The 19,268-nt window shown below is 39.4% G+C and overlaps 1 protein-coding gene across 2 annotated transcripts in view; it reads left to right on the forward strand.

The window, feature by feature from the left end:
* ABCB11 (ATP binding cassette subfamily B member 11) overlaps positions 1 to 19,268 on the forward strand; it is a gene marked incomplete at its 5' end in the record, with an annotated part of 40,190 nt that overhangs the window by 11,871 nt on the left and 9,051 nt on the right. For both annotated transcript variants that reach the window (XM_084289129.1, XM_084289130.1), the window contains 12 exons: positions 714 to 885; positions 2,641 to 2,765; positions 4,168 to 4,342; positions 5,703 to 5,816; positions 7,572 to 7,682; positions 8,598 to 8,723; positions 10,071 to 10,274; positions 10,975 to 11,145; positions 12,376 to 12,577; positions 13,273 to 13,348; positions 14,294 to 14,429; positions 15,989 to 16,150. In XM_084289129.1, the coding sequence (XP_084145255.1) occupies positions 714 to 885; positions 2,641 to 2,765; positions 4,168 to 4,342; positions 5,703 to 5,816; positions 7,572 to 7,682; positions 8,598 to 8,723; positions 10,071 to 10,274; positions 10,975 to 11,145; positions 12,376 to 12,577; positions 13,273 to 13,348; positions 14,294 to 14,429; positions 15,989 to 16,150 (1,774 nt within the window). The remainder of the gene's footprint in view (positions 1 to 713; positions 886 to 2,640; positions 2,766 to 4,167; positions 4,343 to 5,702; positions 5,817 to 7,571; positions 7,683 to 8,597; positions 8,724 to 10,070; positions 10,275 to 10,974; positions 11,146 to 12,375; positions 12,578 to 13,272; positions 13,349 to 14,293; positions 14,430 to 15,988; positions 16,151 to 19,268) is intronic.

A 19,268-nucleotide genomic window follows, 5' to 3' on the forward strand; every position in this document is an offset into this window, starting at 1 on the left:
GATAGTAGCCAAGAGTGGTAGAAGTATAATGAGTGTTTTGCTTTGAGACGTTTTTTTCTGCATTGGCAGTGGATAAGTGAGAACAAATGTACTGTGCAGCTGCGTAGGGCTCAAATGATGTTAACCACCGCGCCACTCTCCCCCATGTGATACAGCTGTCATGTTTTCCCAGTGCTTCCAGCAATAACATAGCACTCATCTATTGTCCTGCTCTCCCTCTCATTTAAAGAACAAACTAACTGAAAAGGTTTAGAGAGGATTTGGGAGGTGGTGGAAGGTGGAACAACAAAGAGAGTTATAGCCCTCCTCCTACCCCCTCAGCAAGGCTGTACTTAGCGCTGTATTGATGGGAGGAATGCCGTATCAGCTACTCTAGTTCTCCTTTATCAAATAGCTGCTTCCAGCTGTGATGTCTCTGCCCCCTCCTTTGAATCATCTGGAGCACAGTAGTGAATGAGACTGCTTGCGGGATGTCTTTTCCTAGGAAAAGACAGTATCTTCTTGGTAGTACTCATGTATAAGTGCCTTCTGGCATTGCAAAGGTAACAGCTTTTCTCACTGTAGCCCAGGGTCTTTGGAATGGGTAATGATGGAAAGAACAGGAGTGAGAAAGGGCCCTCTCCAAGGAAAGAAAAGTAACCCCCATGTGGCCAAGAACAGCAACACAAAGGATAGATATGCTCACCCATCTTATTATTTTTTTTCCCTCCTAGTGATGTTAACAAAATTAACGAGGCTATTGCTGATCAAGTGGCAATCTTCATCCAGAGATTAACCACCTTTGTGTGTGGATTCCTCCTGGGATTTGTCAGTGGATGGAAATTGACCCTTGTTATCATTGCAGTCAGTCCCCTGATTGGGGTTGGAGCAGCCATCTATGGCTTGGTAAGTGCATTCTGAGAGGTCCACATTCAGGTGTGATGAGCAGGGAAGGTCATGTCATAGAGCTAGGAGGCTTGCTGAAAGTGGAGGCTGTTACATCCCTTTAAAGTCAAGAGAGGCAGATTCTGGTCACAGCAGCACTGGTGTGTGTGTGAGCTTCACTCCCACTTTGCGTATTCTGATTCCCAGAATAATATATCAGGCTTCCAAGATGGGATTGTTAGCATAGCTTCCATGGGGTCCTGTGCATGAATTTTATGGTTGCTGAAATCAGAGACTGGCCTACAGCATCTGATTATTACTCCACACCAGGTTTAGATGGTTAATAGATGTGGGACTTAATTTCTATGACTAGGCTTTTAGATATGACCCAGACTTGGATCTTTAAAACGTTTCAAAAACAACTGCTCAGACTTACCTCAAGCCGTCCCAGCTCCCAGCAGCTGCTGTGTCCTCCCAGTTGTTCCTGTTCTGCTCCTCCACCCACACCCTGTACCTCCCTGTCAGTGTGCAGAGGAACCAGGAGGAAGAGGGGAATCACAGGATCGTCTGCCTTGCCACCTCCTCTCCATGCTCCTCCTCCACATTCTCTCATGCTCCTTGGTTGGGATCAGCCCTCTGACTAGCTCTCTCTCTTCTTTACCTCAGGAACAGTTTGCTGACATTTTGCTATCAAACTTCTAGTGTAACTCTGACAAATTTTGTTTCTTCCTGCTCTCCTTTTGCAATGTGCTGGCTGCAAAGCAGATGATATGAATAATGACTCAGTGTGAAGTGGGAGAACAGCATTCTGGCAGGGAATGAAATCTATTCCAAAATGCATCTTTACTTCATTTGCAATTTCTTTCTGACCTCATTCCCCTTTATGTTTGTCATTTTCCCAGTTTTAATTTTTCCCAATTTTAATTCTTCTTTCTCTGTCCCCATCTCTTTCCTTTCATGTACCCACATCCATTTCCTCCTTATGAACCTTACTATCCCAAGTCTTTGTTTTGTAGCATAAAGAAAGCATCCCCACCATCAATTTAGCCTTTTTTTTTTTTTTTCTCCCCTCTAGGAGTGGCTAATAGATGTCTAGGGTAGTGTATTTGAAGAGGGCAAACAAGTAATGATGCTTTACAATTTCCAGGGGTATTTGGCTCCTGATGCAATACAGTAGCTTTCTATACAACAGTCCACGATAACATTTTCATCCATTAATGTGAGCATTTTTTGAGCCTAAGTAATCTTTCAGCAGCCAGTATGCTCTGAGATGCTGTGTAGGAAGCTGCTTACTGTTGTCCCACGAAACAAAGCTTAGTGGTGGTCAACATCTTTTTTCATCCTCCCCCATCAGTTCCATTGCTTCTTCTTCCCGAGGCTGTGTTTGCTAAGTGGCTAAAAGGCTGCTCTTCCTGCTTAACCTAACCCTTCCTCCCAGCATGCACACATCCTCAATCTGTGGTCTGCTATAACCCACCCAGTAGCCAAGAGAGGAAGGGAGGGAGCAAAAGCAGATGTTGTGAGGTGTTCTTTCTAGTTGTTAGGAGCAGAGCTGTTGGCAAATGGGATTAACTGCTATGCAAAACATGCTGCAGAGGTATATACCCTAACACAAAGACAAGCCTTTGAGTGGGCAGTGTGCTGTTAGGAGCAGAGCTGCTAACAGAGTGACCTCATGCAGGGCAGGCAGCACTGCATGGCAATCAGCACTGCTCACTGCAGTCCTTGTCTGCACCTACAGCTGAGCTGTAACCAACATTTCTTATGGTTTCATAGGCTGTGGCAAAACTGACAGGCCGAGAACTAAAGGCTTATGCAAAAGCTGGGGCTGTGGCTGACGAAGTGCTCTCATCCATCAGAACAGTGGCTGCTTTTGGTGGGGAGAAGAAAGAGGTCGAAAGGTTTGTTCAGACAAATTATAAAGAGTCTCTGGTTTCTTTTTCCTGTAGCAAAATAGCACTGGAATACACTTCAGAAATCCACTTCAATTAGTCTCTGAATTCTGAAACAGTGACCATCAAATAGCTTTGAGAATTAAATGTATGTATGTTGCAAAAACTTAGTTTTCAAATAGAATTATTTATGCAAAACCAATTTCATAGTTAAATCAGTGAAATAAAACATCAGAAATACTATCGTCCAGTCATTCTCACTTGCAGAAACTTACTTGCAAATTTGCAGCACATCTGAAAACCTTGGGTACTTTCAAGCTAAGTAAAAAAAAAAACTAGTTGCAAGTGTCGTAGCCTCCACAAAGACCCATATTTGTTGTGCCCACTGTAAAGTAGGAATGTTTGTATTATTAAAAACAAAATCTTCTTGGATTGGGAAAGAAAAGTTTCGTCACGTATTGTTGTCTGTTGTTTTTACGTACATTGCCATGTACCTGTGTATTACTTGTTGCTTTATTTTAAATATTGCAATATGGAGCATGAAAATACAACTTAATTAAAAGATGTCAGGGAAAGTAGTAACAGTGATAGTTACAGAAACTGTACTTAACAATAGTAAATGAACATTATAAATACTTAAAACTAATTAGATGAAAATACTGGTAAAAATATCTGAGGGAGATGAAAACAATCTTATGTCTTTCTCAGTTACCTGAACACTTTGTCATTGTCACCCTCATCTTCTTACAGACATACCTAATCTTTAACCTGATGCTGGAGACATGGTTCTAAAATTGAATAGAATATTTGGTTCAAATTTGGACTAAATTCTACCTAAAACACCTGTAATATCTAATTAGCTGGTCTTAGGTTTTCAGAAGTACTTGCTCAACGGAAAAAAATAAGGGCAAGGTGAATTTTAGATGATTGAATCTAAACTGTTTGCTTCATTTGTTGCCAAGATTGCCGATTGCTGCTCATATCTTTCCCAGTTACACTTAATATTTATCAGTGCTTTTCATCACCAAGATTTGATGATGTTAAACAGTTTTCTCTTGAATTCATTTAAAGCATTATATGGTTGTAGAACTTCCTCTGAGGTTTTGGGCAAATTGTCAAATCCCATGCCACTCTGCTAAAACTGCCAGTCACTTGGCCAGGTATCTGCAGTGAGTGTGGTATTTCTTGTGCTTGTTGCACTAGAACATGTAGTGATTTCACACTCTGGTAGCACTGCTGGTTACAGCAGAAGTAGTCGGGGTCTCTCGCTTCAGACTGAGAGGTATCAACCTCACGTGGCCCCTGTGTTCACTGCAGCACAGTCAGCCACTGAAGACACCTTGTTCTGTTGGTCTTTGTTTATTTTAATTTTACTATCAAGTTCATTTCATTCACTTGTGTTTTTCTACAGATATGATAAGAATCTGGTGTTTGCTCAGCACTGGGGGATTCGAAAAGGAGTAATAATGGGATTATTCACTGGATACATGTGGTTTGTAATTTTCCTGTGCTACGCATTAGCCTTTTGGTATGGCTCTAAACTTGTCCTTGAAGAAGATGAATATTCACCTGGTACTCTTCTACAGGTACCTATTTTAGCTTGTTGCAACTTTTCTGGATTGCTTCTTAAACCATTTCTAGAACACTTACCTGTGATGTTCTGGTATCTGGTTGTTTACTGCAAGGTCACTGCTCAGTATGTTTGAAAGTATATGACACAACTGAATAAGATGAAAAAAAATCCATGTATATTTTAAATATTTCAAAATGCTGCCTACGGTGATCAGAATAATGCTTGCATTTGAGAGCCTGGTACACATCTGACAGAGATCAGAAACTAGCTTTCCCATATCGTGTGTTGCCTTGTGGCATCTGGGTTATTGCCTTCTGTGAAGAACTTTTATTTTGATAAAAATAAAACCACTGATAAAGAGGAACCTGGCCAAACAAAGTTTTATCAAATCTATCAAATTTTGGTTGATGTGCTCCAGCTTCACTTGCTTCTGATCTGCAAGGCCAAGATCCAAGGTTGGACTCTTGAAGTATCCTCTGATACTGGATGCTCTGTCCAGCTGCATTTGTCCTCTGTCAGTCCTGACAGGATGAATGGGTACTGTGGCTCATTTTTTGTCATGTTGTCCTAGGCTTAGACTAAAAGAACATTGTGGGGCTTTCCCAGGAAGGTCGCTAGTGAGTAACTCTTCCCTTTGGTTGTTGGGAAAGGACTTGAAACAGTGAGCATCTGTGCTACCTGCAGAAATGGTCAACTTAAGACCTAAGGCCGTTTATGAAGAGATGACAAATGTTCCCAGATGTCACAATAGAGAACTGAAATAATAATTTCATAATCTCATATACTGGCATATCCAGCATTGGTAGTAGCCCATACACTTCTTTGTGTGAGGGAGACCAAAATACTCCCTGTAGCTGGTACCTGCTCCAGAAGTAAGTTTTGTATTGATTTAGATAGGAACTGCAATATACAAAGATTGTAATGCATTTTAAAATGCTTTATATTTTTAAATGTTGTAGACTCTTGTCTGCTTACTGGTCAAAGACATTTCCAAAATAATCTACTTGCCATTGACATTCAGTTTCAGCCCTTGTTTCAAGGCATAGGTATGCAGTCGAAGTAAGGTGGCTCAAAAAACACGTTAGCAGAAGTCAGTAAAGATATGAGTGCATATATGCTTAGGCCAGTGCAAATATGATAACTTGATTTAGTTCAACCTGGAAGCAAAGTTGTGAAAGATAATGAAAATTGTTTCTAAGAGCCATTTGTTTGCTTTTTTTGTGAGCTAATTATGTTCACATAGTGAGTCACTGCAGCTCGGTTGATGCACAAGAACTCATTAAGCCACTGTAGTTTGATTTGCCTGTCTAAACTCTCAGTTGTAATAAAGATTTGATGTCAGATTTTGTTGATCTCTTTTTCTGCTTTTACAGGTTTTCTTTGGTGTTTTAGTAGGAGCTTTAAATCTTGGTCAGGCATCTCCCTGCCTAGAAGCCTTTGCCACTGGCCGTGGGGCTGCAACAGACATTTTTGAGACAATAGATAAAGTAAGTAACACATTTCTAAGCTGTGTCACTGTGTGGTGGGAAAATAAACAAGCCTCAAGCAGCTGCAGTTTATCCACAGTGTAAATGAGGAAAAATGAAAGCAATTAAGGAAAGATTGACTGTGCAATAGAAGAGTCTAGCAGCATGCACACACTCTCAGAGAGGTTGCCTAACAGATTCCTTAAGCAGCCTGTTTCTGCATAATGAAGCTTTACCTCAGCCACTGCTGTTTCTTACTCCTATACCTCATACTCACATACGGTTCCTGGTTAGTGCAGGTGCACAAAAATTGTACAGGCAGCCACTATCAGTTGCCTTGCAGTCAAATTTTGATCAGGCACCTAGCTCCCAGCCCCAAGATGGTATCAAAAGTTGTGTCTCTATTGACTTTAGGTGTCAAAGGTGGATTTATACCTTGAGTCAAAGGGAGACCAGATGAGTGCAGGCAGTGATCTTGCAGCATTCAGAAATGCTCATCACAATATTCTCTGTACAGATACATATTTGAAATAAACTTGCATAAGAAAGTCTGAGCGCCGTTGGCATCTATTCATGAGGATGCCTTTCTCTAACTGCATATATTTAGTGGCCCACAGAACACTGTAGATTTCTTAACAGTACTTTATATCTCTGGTCATTGACAGGCCTTACTGTGCTTGTGCCTATTTAAAAGTGTGTAAACACATTAAAATGCTGCTTGTCTTTACAGTGCACATAATGGTATATAAAGAAACTCAAAGAGCTGTGGTAATGCTAATGGACTTTTTCATAACCCGTCAGTGTTCTATAATAATGATAACATAGATGCCTTATAAATGCACTTTATAATCTAAGGCTTTTGCTCTAAGATAACTGAAAAAGAGATGAATAAGGGAAGTGTTTTTTAGAGAAAAATTTAGAAAGCAAAAAAAGATTTGCAACAGTAATGATTAATCACAAAATTCAAGATAAGGCCGAGTCAGATAACCTTAGGGTAAAAAAAAAAAAAAAAAAAAAAAAAAGCTAATGTGAGATTTTGTCCATATAGAGGAAAGGGTGACAAATTCAATCCATCTGCTTGCTGCATTTCTAGGTTTGTGATTTGATAGTAAAAGCTCAGCTCTGCCCTCATACAGATTTTCTCTGGCACTAAACTTACGTGGTCATACTGCAGTTCCTATTTGCAGGATTACTTCATTTCTTAGTTCTGTGCTCCACAATACCCAAGGCCTTGCCAAACATATGTGAGACCCAAAGCACTTTGTGGAAAAATCTCAAATCAGAATTCCATCTCCTAGGACGGGGCATACAGGGATGGATGCTTGAAATGCAAAATGATGAAGTGTGTAGGTTTTCAGCAATTATTTTTTTTTTCCAGTGGTGTAAGAGTGTGTTTATATGTGCGAAGTAGTAGCCATTTTAGTCCTGAGGAGCTAGCAAAATTAACTTAGCTGCATCCATGAGGCATTCTAACTATTCTGTTCAGCAAAACCTAGCTGAATAGTAGACTGTGTAAGTGCAGTAAGCATAAAAGGAAAAGAGAGTGCATTCATTTTGCCTGCGCTAGCTGCCAGTGACAGCTCTCCCATCACTTTATTCTTTCACTTCATGTTCCTTGCCTGCTAGCCCAGGGGCAGATCCTGCTGCTGGTTCAATGCAGCCAATTGCTGTTCCAACAAAGGTGCCATGGCTTTGTATGGTATTGGGAATATTTATCTACTGCAACAGCATTGGCTGCTTAACAGCAAGTAAATAACACAATACATTTTGCCCTAGAAACCCACCATTGACTGCATGTCAGAAGATGGCTACAAGCTGGATAAAGTAAGAGGTGAAATTGAATTTCATAATGTAACATTCCATTATCCCTCCAGACCTGATGTAAAGGTAATTATTCATCATCTCTTTTGTGAACACGTTTACTATAAAAAATATATCCTGCCAGCAATTTCTGGATTTTCAGTAGTTTGCTTTCCATAAGCCTAGACCTTCTGTTTAAAAGTAGGCGGTAAATAATTCTTCTATCAATGGTGTAATTCTATTTACCATTATTTTGTTTTACCATTCTGACATATCTGTTGCCATATGTATTCTTTGCCGCTGAACATAAACTTGTAGATTTCAGAAAGTTCATCTGCATACAGCTTCTCTTGCAATCAGTTGTGCACTTTTATCAACTTGTGCAAGAATAGAAGACCAAGTAATAAGCTGAACTGAGCAAGGAAATTTTCTAAAAATCTTCCATTACCCTGGGGATGTATCACGTGACCCATTACAATCTAGGAGAAGGTACAGGAGCACTGGCTGTATAGCCCATTATTTCTCTACTGCTGTGTTCGAAGTGACAAATCCTCCTTGGAAAGTGCATTTGGCAGACAAAGAAGCATATGAAGTATCAGATTATTCTATATAATTTCACTTTTACATTCCTAACAGTTATGCTTTAACAGGCATTCATAATTCATATAGACTGTTCTTTAAAGGGGATTTATTACCAAGTTCTTTCAATGGAACTAGCCTCACTAGTTCTTAATGACGAAAAACAGGAACAAAAAAATATCAAAATCTGATGCCTGTCATGGAAAATTGTGTTCTGCATTTATGAACTCTTCAAACAAAATAAAAAAAAACGTTTCCTTTTTCCTCTTTCTTTATATATATATATTTTTAAATTTGTATGTTTACTTTGAATCTCCATGTAAAGATAAAGAATATAGGATGGATCTCCTCCTGCTGCTTGCCTATATGACAGTGAGAGAATTAGAATGAATAGATTCTTTCTCTTTTCCTTTTTCTTTCCAGATCTTGGATAACATTAATATGGTTATTAAAGCAGGGGAGACAACAGCTTTTGTTGGAGCTAGTGGAGCTGGAAAAAGTACAACAATACAGCTCATCCAGCGTTTCTATGACCCCACTGATGGCATGGTGAGTGTCCTGTTCTAGCAGGGATTTCTCTAGTCTTAGGGACTCCGAAGAGTGACTTGGTTTCTTCTCTGAGATGGAAAGGAACTTTTTAAGGAACTTTTTTTTTTTTTTTTAATCCAATAAAGAAATGAGTGAAATCCCCTCTCAGGGGAATACTGAATAGATAATATTATCAAAAATTATGGGAAAAACTGCTGGGAGAAAAATAAAAATCAGTGACAACCTGAATAAAATCTGTACCTATAGATAAAATAATTCAGGAGTGACAAACCATTTTATGTTACGGGAAACTCAGTATTAAACATTTAATCATTATCCCATAATACTGGTTTAGCATCTGCCATTACCATTTAATAATAGTTTGTCTAAGGATATGAACTACATCTGTTAAGTCTCATTCTTTTTCTGTTTTCCTAGTTGGCACAAATCACACATATGGTGACCTGTATTTGAATGTATAAGAGACAAAAACCAACTTAGTGTCAGCATAGTCTGCAAAACTCACTTATGCAGAACTCCGTTACATTTGGGTGTGTGTTCTATGATTCCTTCTTGTGTTTTTCATGCCAAAAGTTTCAATATTCACAAAGAACATTTCATCATATGTCCTAATAGTACTTTGGAATCTTGGAGACTAGAAAATGTATGAAAATACAGTGGTGCTGCTCACAACAAGCTCTCTTTTTCCATTGTCAAGAAGAAAATTTTTGTAACTTTTGCTTGTCTGCATTTTACAAAAAAGGCCTCCCCTTCATTAGCTTCCTCCCCAGTACTGAGGCAAAAGAATAAATTTGGCTAGAGGTCTTGATTTACACAGATGAAAGATAAGGACTAGAAAATGAGGTACACAGACATACTTTGAGGCCTTGTGAGTAGATCAGGCTAAAAAATAGAAATTGCTCCCTTTGAAAGTAACTACCTGTCTTTAAAAGTGTCTGCAGGGAGACGTCGGAGGATGGTTTATTCTTCTGCCTGGCCCTCTATGGAGCTGTTAATCCATTTTTCTAATGGAAAACATACATCATCTGTATATGCTCAAATTTGTAATTCCTTTTAAATAAAGAAATTTTGATGGGTACTTTCTGCCTGGCTTTATTTGTGAGACCAAGAAAAGAGAGGTGTTGGGAAATTAAATCAAAAGCACAACTCCTACACACTAGAACTATTGTACACTTCTGCGACTACACTGTAGTTTTTCTTGTATGAAAGCTGTTTTTTTACACTGGGCATAGAAAAACAACATCATAAACCCTTTATTTTTATTGTGTCTTTCTTTGTCTCTGGACCGAAGGGAATAATGTCCTTGAATTTTATTTTGCTTGTCCTTGCTTTATTTGGCTTCTGTAGATTACTCTGGATGGCCATGACATTCGCTCCCTTAATATCCAGTGGCTACGCTCACAGATTGGTATTGTTGAGCAAGAGCCAGTGCTGTTTGCTACCACAATTGCAGAGAACATTCGCTATGGTCGGGATGAGGCTACCATGGATGACATAATCAAAGCAGCCAAACAAGCCAATGCTTACAGGTTTATCATGGACTTGCCACAGGTATGCTGTGCCTTGTAAGTAAAATTTGATGGAAAAATAGAGATTCTCTGTGTCTTTCCCCTCATGCAGCCACTTGTGATGGGCAGAGGATTAAAATGGAGAGTAGGCAGTAACCTGTCCTCAGATCAGAGTTAATTAGGTCTTACTATGTGGATTTCACCAAGTTCACATATATATTATACATAATTATAAATTATTCTGGCTGTCTAGATCTTAGGCTGTATGTGTTTATCTAATTCTCTACCTGAAGCTGGTGCGATAATCATGAATCAGAGACACGGTATTCATGAGTCACATGCCATCAGCAGACAAATCCAGCTCTCTGGAAAGCTTGCTGGTGAGTCATCTGATGGAGAGTAGGCAAGTGTTTTCCTCTCCAATGCAGCTTTTGCTGATAGAGTTGTTCTAAGCCGAAACAGATCACTGCACTTTTTTTTTTTTTTTTTTTAAATCAGTACATGCTTCTTTTGGTCTGGGGTTGGCACTTTGCTCCAGGCAAGACAACATTGTTCATTATGAAGAAAATTACTTCATCAGCTCTCCTTTGCATTTGGTGCACTAATGATGTTTTTTTTTCTTTCAAAAATGAAAAAATTTCCAAGTTATTCCCAGGAGAAGTCTGAGAGACATTGTACCAGTATCTACGTTGATTTCTGATAGTCCTCTTTGTTACAAATTTCTTCTTTTTATCTTTACCCAGCAATTTGACACTCATGTTGGAGAGGGTGGAAGCCAGATGAGTGGAGGTCAAAAGCAGAGGATAGCTATTGCCCGAGCCCTTGTGCGAAACCCTAAAATCCTGCTACTGGATATGGCAACTTCAGCACTTGATAATGAAAGTGAAGCTATTGTCCAAGAAGCACTTCATAAGGTTTGCTATAGTATAACATAAGTTAGACTTACAAGGGCAGAAATTATTTGGAATGCATTCTGCAGACAGTGCTGCTGAATTTCAACAAAGCAGTAAAGACCTTTTCTTAATGGTATTCCTATAGAGAAATAGAACCTTAGTATTATTGGAAGGAAATATTTTTTCTTGCATTGGGACTTCAACTGGATAGTTCCCTTTTTCCAGAGATAAGTGCTTATCCTGGGGTTCTCTATGCTTCATCTTGTTTTGTGTGAATTAGGATCTAGTCCATGTGTTCTGAGTCCCACAGCAAACCCCTTATGAGGGGAGTTTGGCATGAAGTAAGTAATAAGATGCTAAGGACTGTCAAGATTTCACCAATTCTATCCATGCCAAGAAAGACTCTTTTCCTTGTCAACTGTCTGATTCATCCAATAAAACTAAATATTGGCAGCATAGACCACTACTCCCAAACCAGCTGTGCTAAGCTCCTTTTAGCCTTCAGAGAGGTGACCAGTAAAATTGATAGGATCCCCGGTAGATTCATCTAATTCTACAGTAAATATATAAGATAAGTCAAAATAAAGCTGCCAATTTTTCTCTACATTTAATATAAAGGGAGCTTAGTCATGTGTAAATTTTGCTAAAACAAAGGCCATTCCTAATGCCATTGGAATGCTACACACAGACAATAACTGTCAGATGACTGAAGAAGAATCTACAGTCTGTAGAGAGGTGTCACTTGCGATCCTGGTCATTTTTCCTAACTTCAGTCCATGAATCCAAGAAAGACTTTGCTAAGGCAACACATTCAGAACACTTGAATTACATTCAGGAATAATTCTTCTTCTCTGGTAGCAAAGAATATTGCAGTGATCCATCATGTGTAATTGACTGTTCTAGAACTTTGAAAATGTCTGGGTTTCTCTGCAAAGCTGGAGATAATTGCACTCCAACAAGTGTTAGTGCTGAGTCCAAGTTAAAACACTTAGTGCTGCAGCAGTGCCCCTTCACAGGCTTCATACTGCAAAAAGATGTTCTCACATAGCTTAGACTGCTGGCAGAACCCAGGTAGCAGAACCCAGGTGTCTGTTTCCTTTCCTTTTTTTTTTTTTTTTTTTTTTTTTTGTGGGGAATATGTGGGCTATGAAAGACTGCCTTTGATTTAGAGAAACTTTAGGTGATAGAGCGTTGGTTCCAAGTGTTTCCATTTGCTGTCCTGTGATTGGGGCTGGTTTTGTTCCCTGTCAGGCTCGCCTCGGCCGCACATCGATCTCTATAGCTCACCGCCTGTCAACCATCAAAGCTGCTGATGTCATCATTGGATTTGAGCATGGAAGGGCTGTGGAGAGAGGAACTCATGAGGAACTCATGAAGAGAAAAGGGGTTTATTTCATGTTGGTGACCTTGCAGAGTAAAGGAGACGCAGCACTTACTAGAGCAGCAACAGAAAGTAAGTGTCTTGTTTTCTTTAACAAAGTGATGTAGAATTCCACAAAATATAGATTATTTTTAATGGGGCTAAGTGCTTTCTCCACCCTCTTAATGACTGACTTTTAGCAATCAGCAAAATAATACATTGATAGCCCTAACCAAAAGGTTTTTACTGCATGTACACTGAATAACCTTCATTCTATAGATCTGCCCTGAAATATTAATCCTCATCAGCAGTACCCCGCCATTTTATATTTTGATTTTGTGCTGACAGTCCAGCCATGTCACATTTGAAATACAAGCAAATTACAGAGTATTTTGAAACCACCCTGTTTGTTTTACTAGAGGAAGATTTGAATCAAAGCTTCTGGAAATGGAGGTCTAGTAGAATGACCTTTTTATTTTTGGAAGCATCATAACTTGGATATGATTGTCTTAAAAGAACAATTACAGTATCAAAATAGGGAAACAGCGTTGGGCACTCACATCCCAAGTGAGATGGCCCAATATTCAAATATTTTCATCTTGTCAAATACAAATATTAAAACCTGGGGTATATGTAGGATGAGCAGCAAAGTGGTGCTACATTCCTTGCCTTCTACAAAGTATTTCAATTATAGCTTGGTGACTGCACTTTTTTACAAATCAACACTGGACTTAAGTTGTATGTAATTTTAGCACAAACTAAAGAGCTGTATATACTGTATTTTACAGCAACAGAGAATAACATTGAGCCAAATCTTGAGAAAATCCAGTCATTCAGCAGAGGAAGCTATCGGGCCAGTTTGCGGTAAGTCTTAAAAATCAATGTAAATCTCAGTATTTCTGGATTTCTAAATTTCTCCCACCATTCCATAATCCCAGTAATGTTAATTAATCACTGGTCTGTGTGTTTTTAAAAAAGGGTGGAAGGGCTTCAAACATTTCATTGAGACACCATCCACTTGGAAAGCAAGAGCTTGGGTAATATATTAATGATTGAAGGTCCATGGATAAATAGAAAGACAATTTTACTCCCATTTCTAGACATAGGACCCTCTTGCAAGGTTCTGGCTTTCTATATTGATGTTCCATTTCTGATATTACTATCATACAGCCATGCACTTATATTGCCTAATGCACTTTCAATCCATTCACTTTTCTTTTTTTTTTTTTTTTTTTTTTTAAGAAAAGACATTGAGAGGTCAATGATAAAATGTGTGAGGACAGTTTTATTAAGGCTTCTTCTTGATGAAAGTGAAAGCTTTTTACAAGCCAGACAGTCTACTTAGACGTCTATAATTTCTTTCTGGCAAGCCTACGTCAGACATGCAAGTGAATGTATCTCCTACATCACAGGGTCATGTTTCAGTGGGGAGAGAGCTGGATTTTTTCAGCATCCTGTTTTTCTGGACTGAACTACTTGAAAATGGTGAATTGACTTGATGTCTTAATAGCTTATGCAAATGTAGTAGGATACACCATAATTTTCCTCAAAAAAAAAACAACAGTGCAGGTCACACAGAAGACAACATCTGAGTGGTGGGGTAGAGTAAGATTTTGAAAAGTATTCCCCCTGTGAGATATTTTCTTCTCAAAAGTTGAGAGAACACAGGAAAAGAAAGAAGTCAGTGGGAGTCCAATGATTTGCTTCGGTGAAACCTGATGTAGTTGTTATGAAAACTGTTTTTGCTTTGAGAGCAAGTATTATGTTTCTGAACTGTGAAGAACAGACTATATCTGTCTTCCTTCACAGAGCTTCACTTCGGCAGCGGTCCAGATCTCAGCTCTCCAATGTCGTCCCCGACCCTCCATTATCCATTGCAGGAGATCAGGCAGAGTCTCTGTATCTTATGTCTTCATATGGAGAAGATGATGGACAAACCAAAAAGGTCAGGTCCAATAGTTCATTATTAAATTGCAACCAAAAAGGACATCTTTTAATTGCTTGTTAATGAGAACCTGTAAATGTATGTTTCTGTTATAGGCAGATATGTCTTTTGGGGTTGATACTTTTCTCAAACAAAACCACCACTTCAAGTCTTATCTTCTATATCCTCTAAGCTGTATTTTGATGGATCTCATGCTTATTGTTCCACATAAAATTTCTAGCAGACCATGAGCTCTTGTTAAAACAACATACGTTGTAGATCAAGTTAAAAAAGACATATTAATTAAAAGGCATATAAATTAAAGTTGAATTAACCAAAAAAGCTCAAGGTGCTCAGTCTGTGAAATGTAATAGCTACTCAGTAATAGAAATGATGCTACTTCTTGTTCAATAGAGTAAATTCCATTTCTTCTCAAAATCAGCTGAAGGTGTGTGAGTAAAGAGAGATCCTCACTGCTAACAGGCCCAGAGTCCTTTCACTGACAAGTGTCCTTGCGCAATCAAGTAGTATAGAAAATAACAAACACGTTAAAATTATGCAGGATAGAACCAGTTCTTTAGGAATGCTCACAGTGGGTTTGCAAATTGCTTATGAAGCTCCCTGCCCCGCTTTGCAGGGCTACAGATATTCAGTGCAGAAAACAGCAGTTAGAAGTCTCTGTTCCTGCTATTGCTGAGCCTTTTCTGTGGATAAATAAGTGGCTTTAGTGCTGTGACTCTGATACTAGCTCATAAGGAAGAGAAAAAAAAAAAAAAATGTTTCCACCCATTCATCCTTGCCCATTTCCAGCAGATGGGTCTTTACAGTGTCTGTTTTGTCTGGGCGTTTCCAGACATATGAATGGCAGAGCTCAGCACACTAAGTGTTGCAGAAATACTGCACAAATCAAACTGCAGGGTAAGTTATAATTTGACGATCAATATTCTGCTGGTACTGGGAGTAATTATGGGAATTCTGTCCATAGTCTGACGATGTTTCACAAAAGGGAGGCGTAATTAGCACGTATAAAGCTTGACTCTGGCTCTCACTCTTACATCTCCATTTTAGTTATGTTGCACACCTATTAATTTGATGCAGAGTCTGATCAATGTATTTACCCACAGTGCTGTAAAATCATATTTAAGAACGTTCCAGGAGAGACATAAAAAGCCCCTTGTGAGGAAGAAGCGTAAGTTTTGGTATTGAGTACTGCATAATGCATCATCTGGAGACAGCAGACTGGGAACAGTCTGAGTTTCTGTAGCAGAAAGTCTGCTCCTAATTAACCTCTTAATTTGGAATTGGTAGAGCTACATAAGGCATGAATCTGTCTCTCTTTCTCCAGGGACAGTAGCAGTAGTCATTTGTGTAACCTTCCTGTGACTCCCTAGCCCTGTGAAAGAGCTCCATGCAGCAGCCAAGGCCCATCGTTGCCCCTTCCCATACAAAGCTAGAGCAGCTGTTTGGGACTTGGACATAGCCATTTAACTGACAATGTTAATGATATGTATCTCACCGTCATAGGCAGAACATCACTGGGAGAATGTGTTTGTTTCATAAATCCAACCTGTTTTTTTCAGGAACCTGTTGTTGTGGAGGAAGACATCAAGCCTGTACCATTTACCAGGATTTTGAAATACAATGCCTCTGAATGGCCATACATGGTGCTGGGATCTCTGGGAGCAGCTGTGAATGGAGCAGTCAGTCCTCTCTACGCTTTGTTATTCAGTCAGATTCTTGGGGTAAATAATGCTAACATTTTCAAGTGTATTTTAGCTCTTAAGCAGAAGGGAGCGAAGGAACTTGTGAAACAGTACTTGACATGTTTTGGGTGAGTCTTTAGATCTTGTCAAGCAAATGGGGTTAGGCTTCTGGCTTATAAACAATTATTCAGTAGGGATATTTATATCATTGTCATCATGCTATCATTTGAGCTCTTTGATGGGGCAGGCTTATTAGCATTTGTTATGTGTGCTTCATTATCTCTCATGTTCACTTTCCAGGAGCTGTTGGTGGTGGGTTTCTGCACACACACACGGTTTATTTTAGGTGAGACAAGCTATACCTTGCATCCAGGTATGGTGAGGAGGGACACCTGCAGAAATCCCTCCATGCAGCATTTCATTCTGCAGCCTTGGTCAAGCCTTTAAGAAAGCTTTGGACCCCCTAAATACTTCACATTTTACTTCATATTTCATTACTGGAACATTCAGCTCCTTGCTGTCTGCTCCCTGCAGAATGCCCAGGGAGAGATAGATCATTGTAACAGGTTTCATACCTGCCAGCAGAAAGTAGACTTGCATCAACAAGTATGAAAGAAGCAGGAAAGAGGAATGTGTTTTTAAACCTTGTCATTCACTAAGGAATGTGTTACCAGCAAGCCTCACTTGAAACTTTTCAAGAGCTTGTGTCTGTTTCTTCCTTCAAACACTTGCTGGAATAGAAAGAGAGGATGCTTCCTCCTTTTGTAAAACAGTTTTTTGGGGAAAACATTTTCCAAGTTAGTTGGAAACTAGAGGGCTGCTGAAGGAACTCAGCATTGCTGTAACCAATGCCCAGGAAAGTGCCCTAAGAATCAAGAGGATTTGTGTTGTTTCCTATTGAGTAAAGTAATGACAAATTCACTGGGAAGAAAATGGAAATGCTAGTATGGTTTAATGGTTCAGGTAACTACCAGAGAGAGGGTAAAACTTGTGTTGCAATCCCCATTTATTTGTTTAGGTCATGTTAGGTATCTGTACAAAGAATGCAGGATCTAAGGGGTAGACATGCTTCTAGAAACTGGAGGTTTCACTGTTGTTTTCTGTGGGGTGCGGTGGGGTAGGTGGGTGTTTTGGCTTTGGTCTTTCTCTCCAGGAAGTTGTTAAGGCTGTCCCTGGTGGTCCAGTTAGTGGCTCCTGGCCAATATGCTATAGCCTTTTAGCCTCAGGTCTGCTGTCTCCAAACGCTTGTTAGTGTCTAGACCTCATGCCAAGGGCTGTGAATTTCACTAGGCAGCAGGTGAGGCACTGCTTTGTGTAGTCTGCAATGAATCTAACCTTTAACTCCTTCTGAGAGCTAGGTTTTCTAAACACTGGGAGGTCAGGGCCTCAAGTCATCCTTCAGGATGCGGAATGCCTTTATAGCCAAGGATGCATTCCTCCTCTTGAAGGTCTGAGTTCATGGAAAGAAAGAGGCTGCAAGAAAAAACAAGCCACAGCCAACATGAGCAAAGTCCAACATCTGTGTTTTATTATTCATACATTTAAGAAATTTCTGCCTGCTGCCAAGGAAGGTAGGCAGATGGAACATGCATCTGCTTTCCAAGCTGTTTGACTATCTGCAGTGATGTTGTGACAGACATGTAGGCTTGTACTCTGGGAGCAATACACTGGAGAAGTGAGGGGAAAAATCCCCACAGCTATAAAATCAGAGTAAATTTAGGAGAGTCTGCCTTGAAGGTGCTCAGAAATTAGTCCCCAAAAGTCAGTGAAGATCTGGATAACACTGGATATGTCTTTTTAGCTGTTCAGTTCAGATCAGAAGTGTACTTGTGAAACACGTTTCTCAGTTGTTTCTTCTTTCTGTGCTTTGGTTCCCTTTGTGGAACTGTCTGAGTATGGGAAATCATGTGCTAGCGAAGCTCAGCTGGAAGATGTGTTCCAACTGTTTGCAGTAAAGAGATCTCTTTCCAAACAATGTTATCCTGGACTGCTGCATTCAACCCTAAGGCCCCCAGCACAAGAAGGACATGGATGTATTAGAACAAGTCCTGAGGAGGGCCACAAAGATGATCAGAGGGCTGCAGCAACTGTCCTCTGAAGGACTGGCCAAGGGAGTTGGGGTTGTTCAGCCTGGAGACCAGAAACAGTACCATAGGACTATAATTAATTTCACATACACATTAACAAATGTATGCGATGATGAGTAGTTACTCTGCTGGTTATGTGTTACGCTAACAATGTGTGTGACATGACTGTTACAATGAAGTGCATTTTACCTTCCTGTCTAGATAGTGCATACCATGGTGATACTAACATACTGTTACAACAATTCTCAAATCCAGAATTCTTGCAGGACACAGTTTATCTGTTCATGGTTCATCCATTCACCTTTGTTATTTTTCATTCGGTCCCATTGTTTAACTAGAACATGTGATGGAAAGAAAACTATGCTATATCTTTTGTAGATACATAAGTTACAAAGCCAGTTGAAAGTTGGTCACAACCTGTTCAATTCAGGATGAAACAGAAACTACTGAAGCTACAGTGGATTTCACTAAGGGGATAGGAAAAGCAGCAGACTATTTTGTTTTGTTCTTATTATGATGGATTAAATTAAGAGTTTTGCATCCGAGCATATCTGGTGACTTTCTTCAAACAAAGATTAGTCTGAGAAAGTAATATCCCTTGCTACTGAAAAGGAATATCACAGCACGGCACTGGAGCAGACGTTAGCTTGCATTGCTAAGTGCTGTTTAGATATTATCATTCTGGATTTTGCAGGATTTATTTTGCAGCCAAGGTACTTATTATGTACAAAGTTAAAAGCACTTTAAGTAGAATTCCCAATAGAGAACAGCTATTTCTTTTTCTCAAATTCAGGCTCTAATTCCTCACTGTTACTTTAATGTATGGATCACTTTGAACACTAAATAACTTGGGTTGACCTTTTAAGATAGGAATTAAGTTTATTTTTGTGGAAATTTTGTATGTTGCAGCTGTAATGAAAATTTCTTATTCTCTTTCTAATGTTAGCTACTAACCTAGAAGAGTTTAAGATAGTTTTGATCTAAGTAAAGCTCAAATGCACAATTTAACTACATAGAGAGCAGGCTGAGAAGTTGAGAGGTGAGGCAATTTATCACAGTTCTTACCTGTG

This window comes from Netta rufina (genome assembly GCF_964035555.1).
Source record: "Netta rufina genome assembly, chromosome: 6".
Classification (NCBI taxonomy): domain Eukaryota; kingdom Metazoa; phylum Chordata; class Aves; order Anseriformes; family Anatidae; genus Netta; species Netta rufina.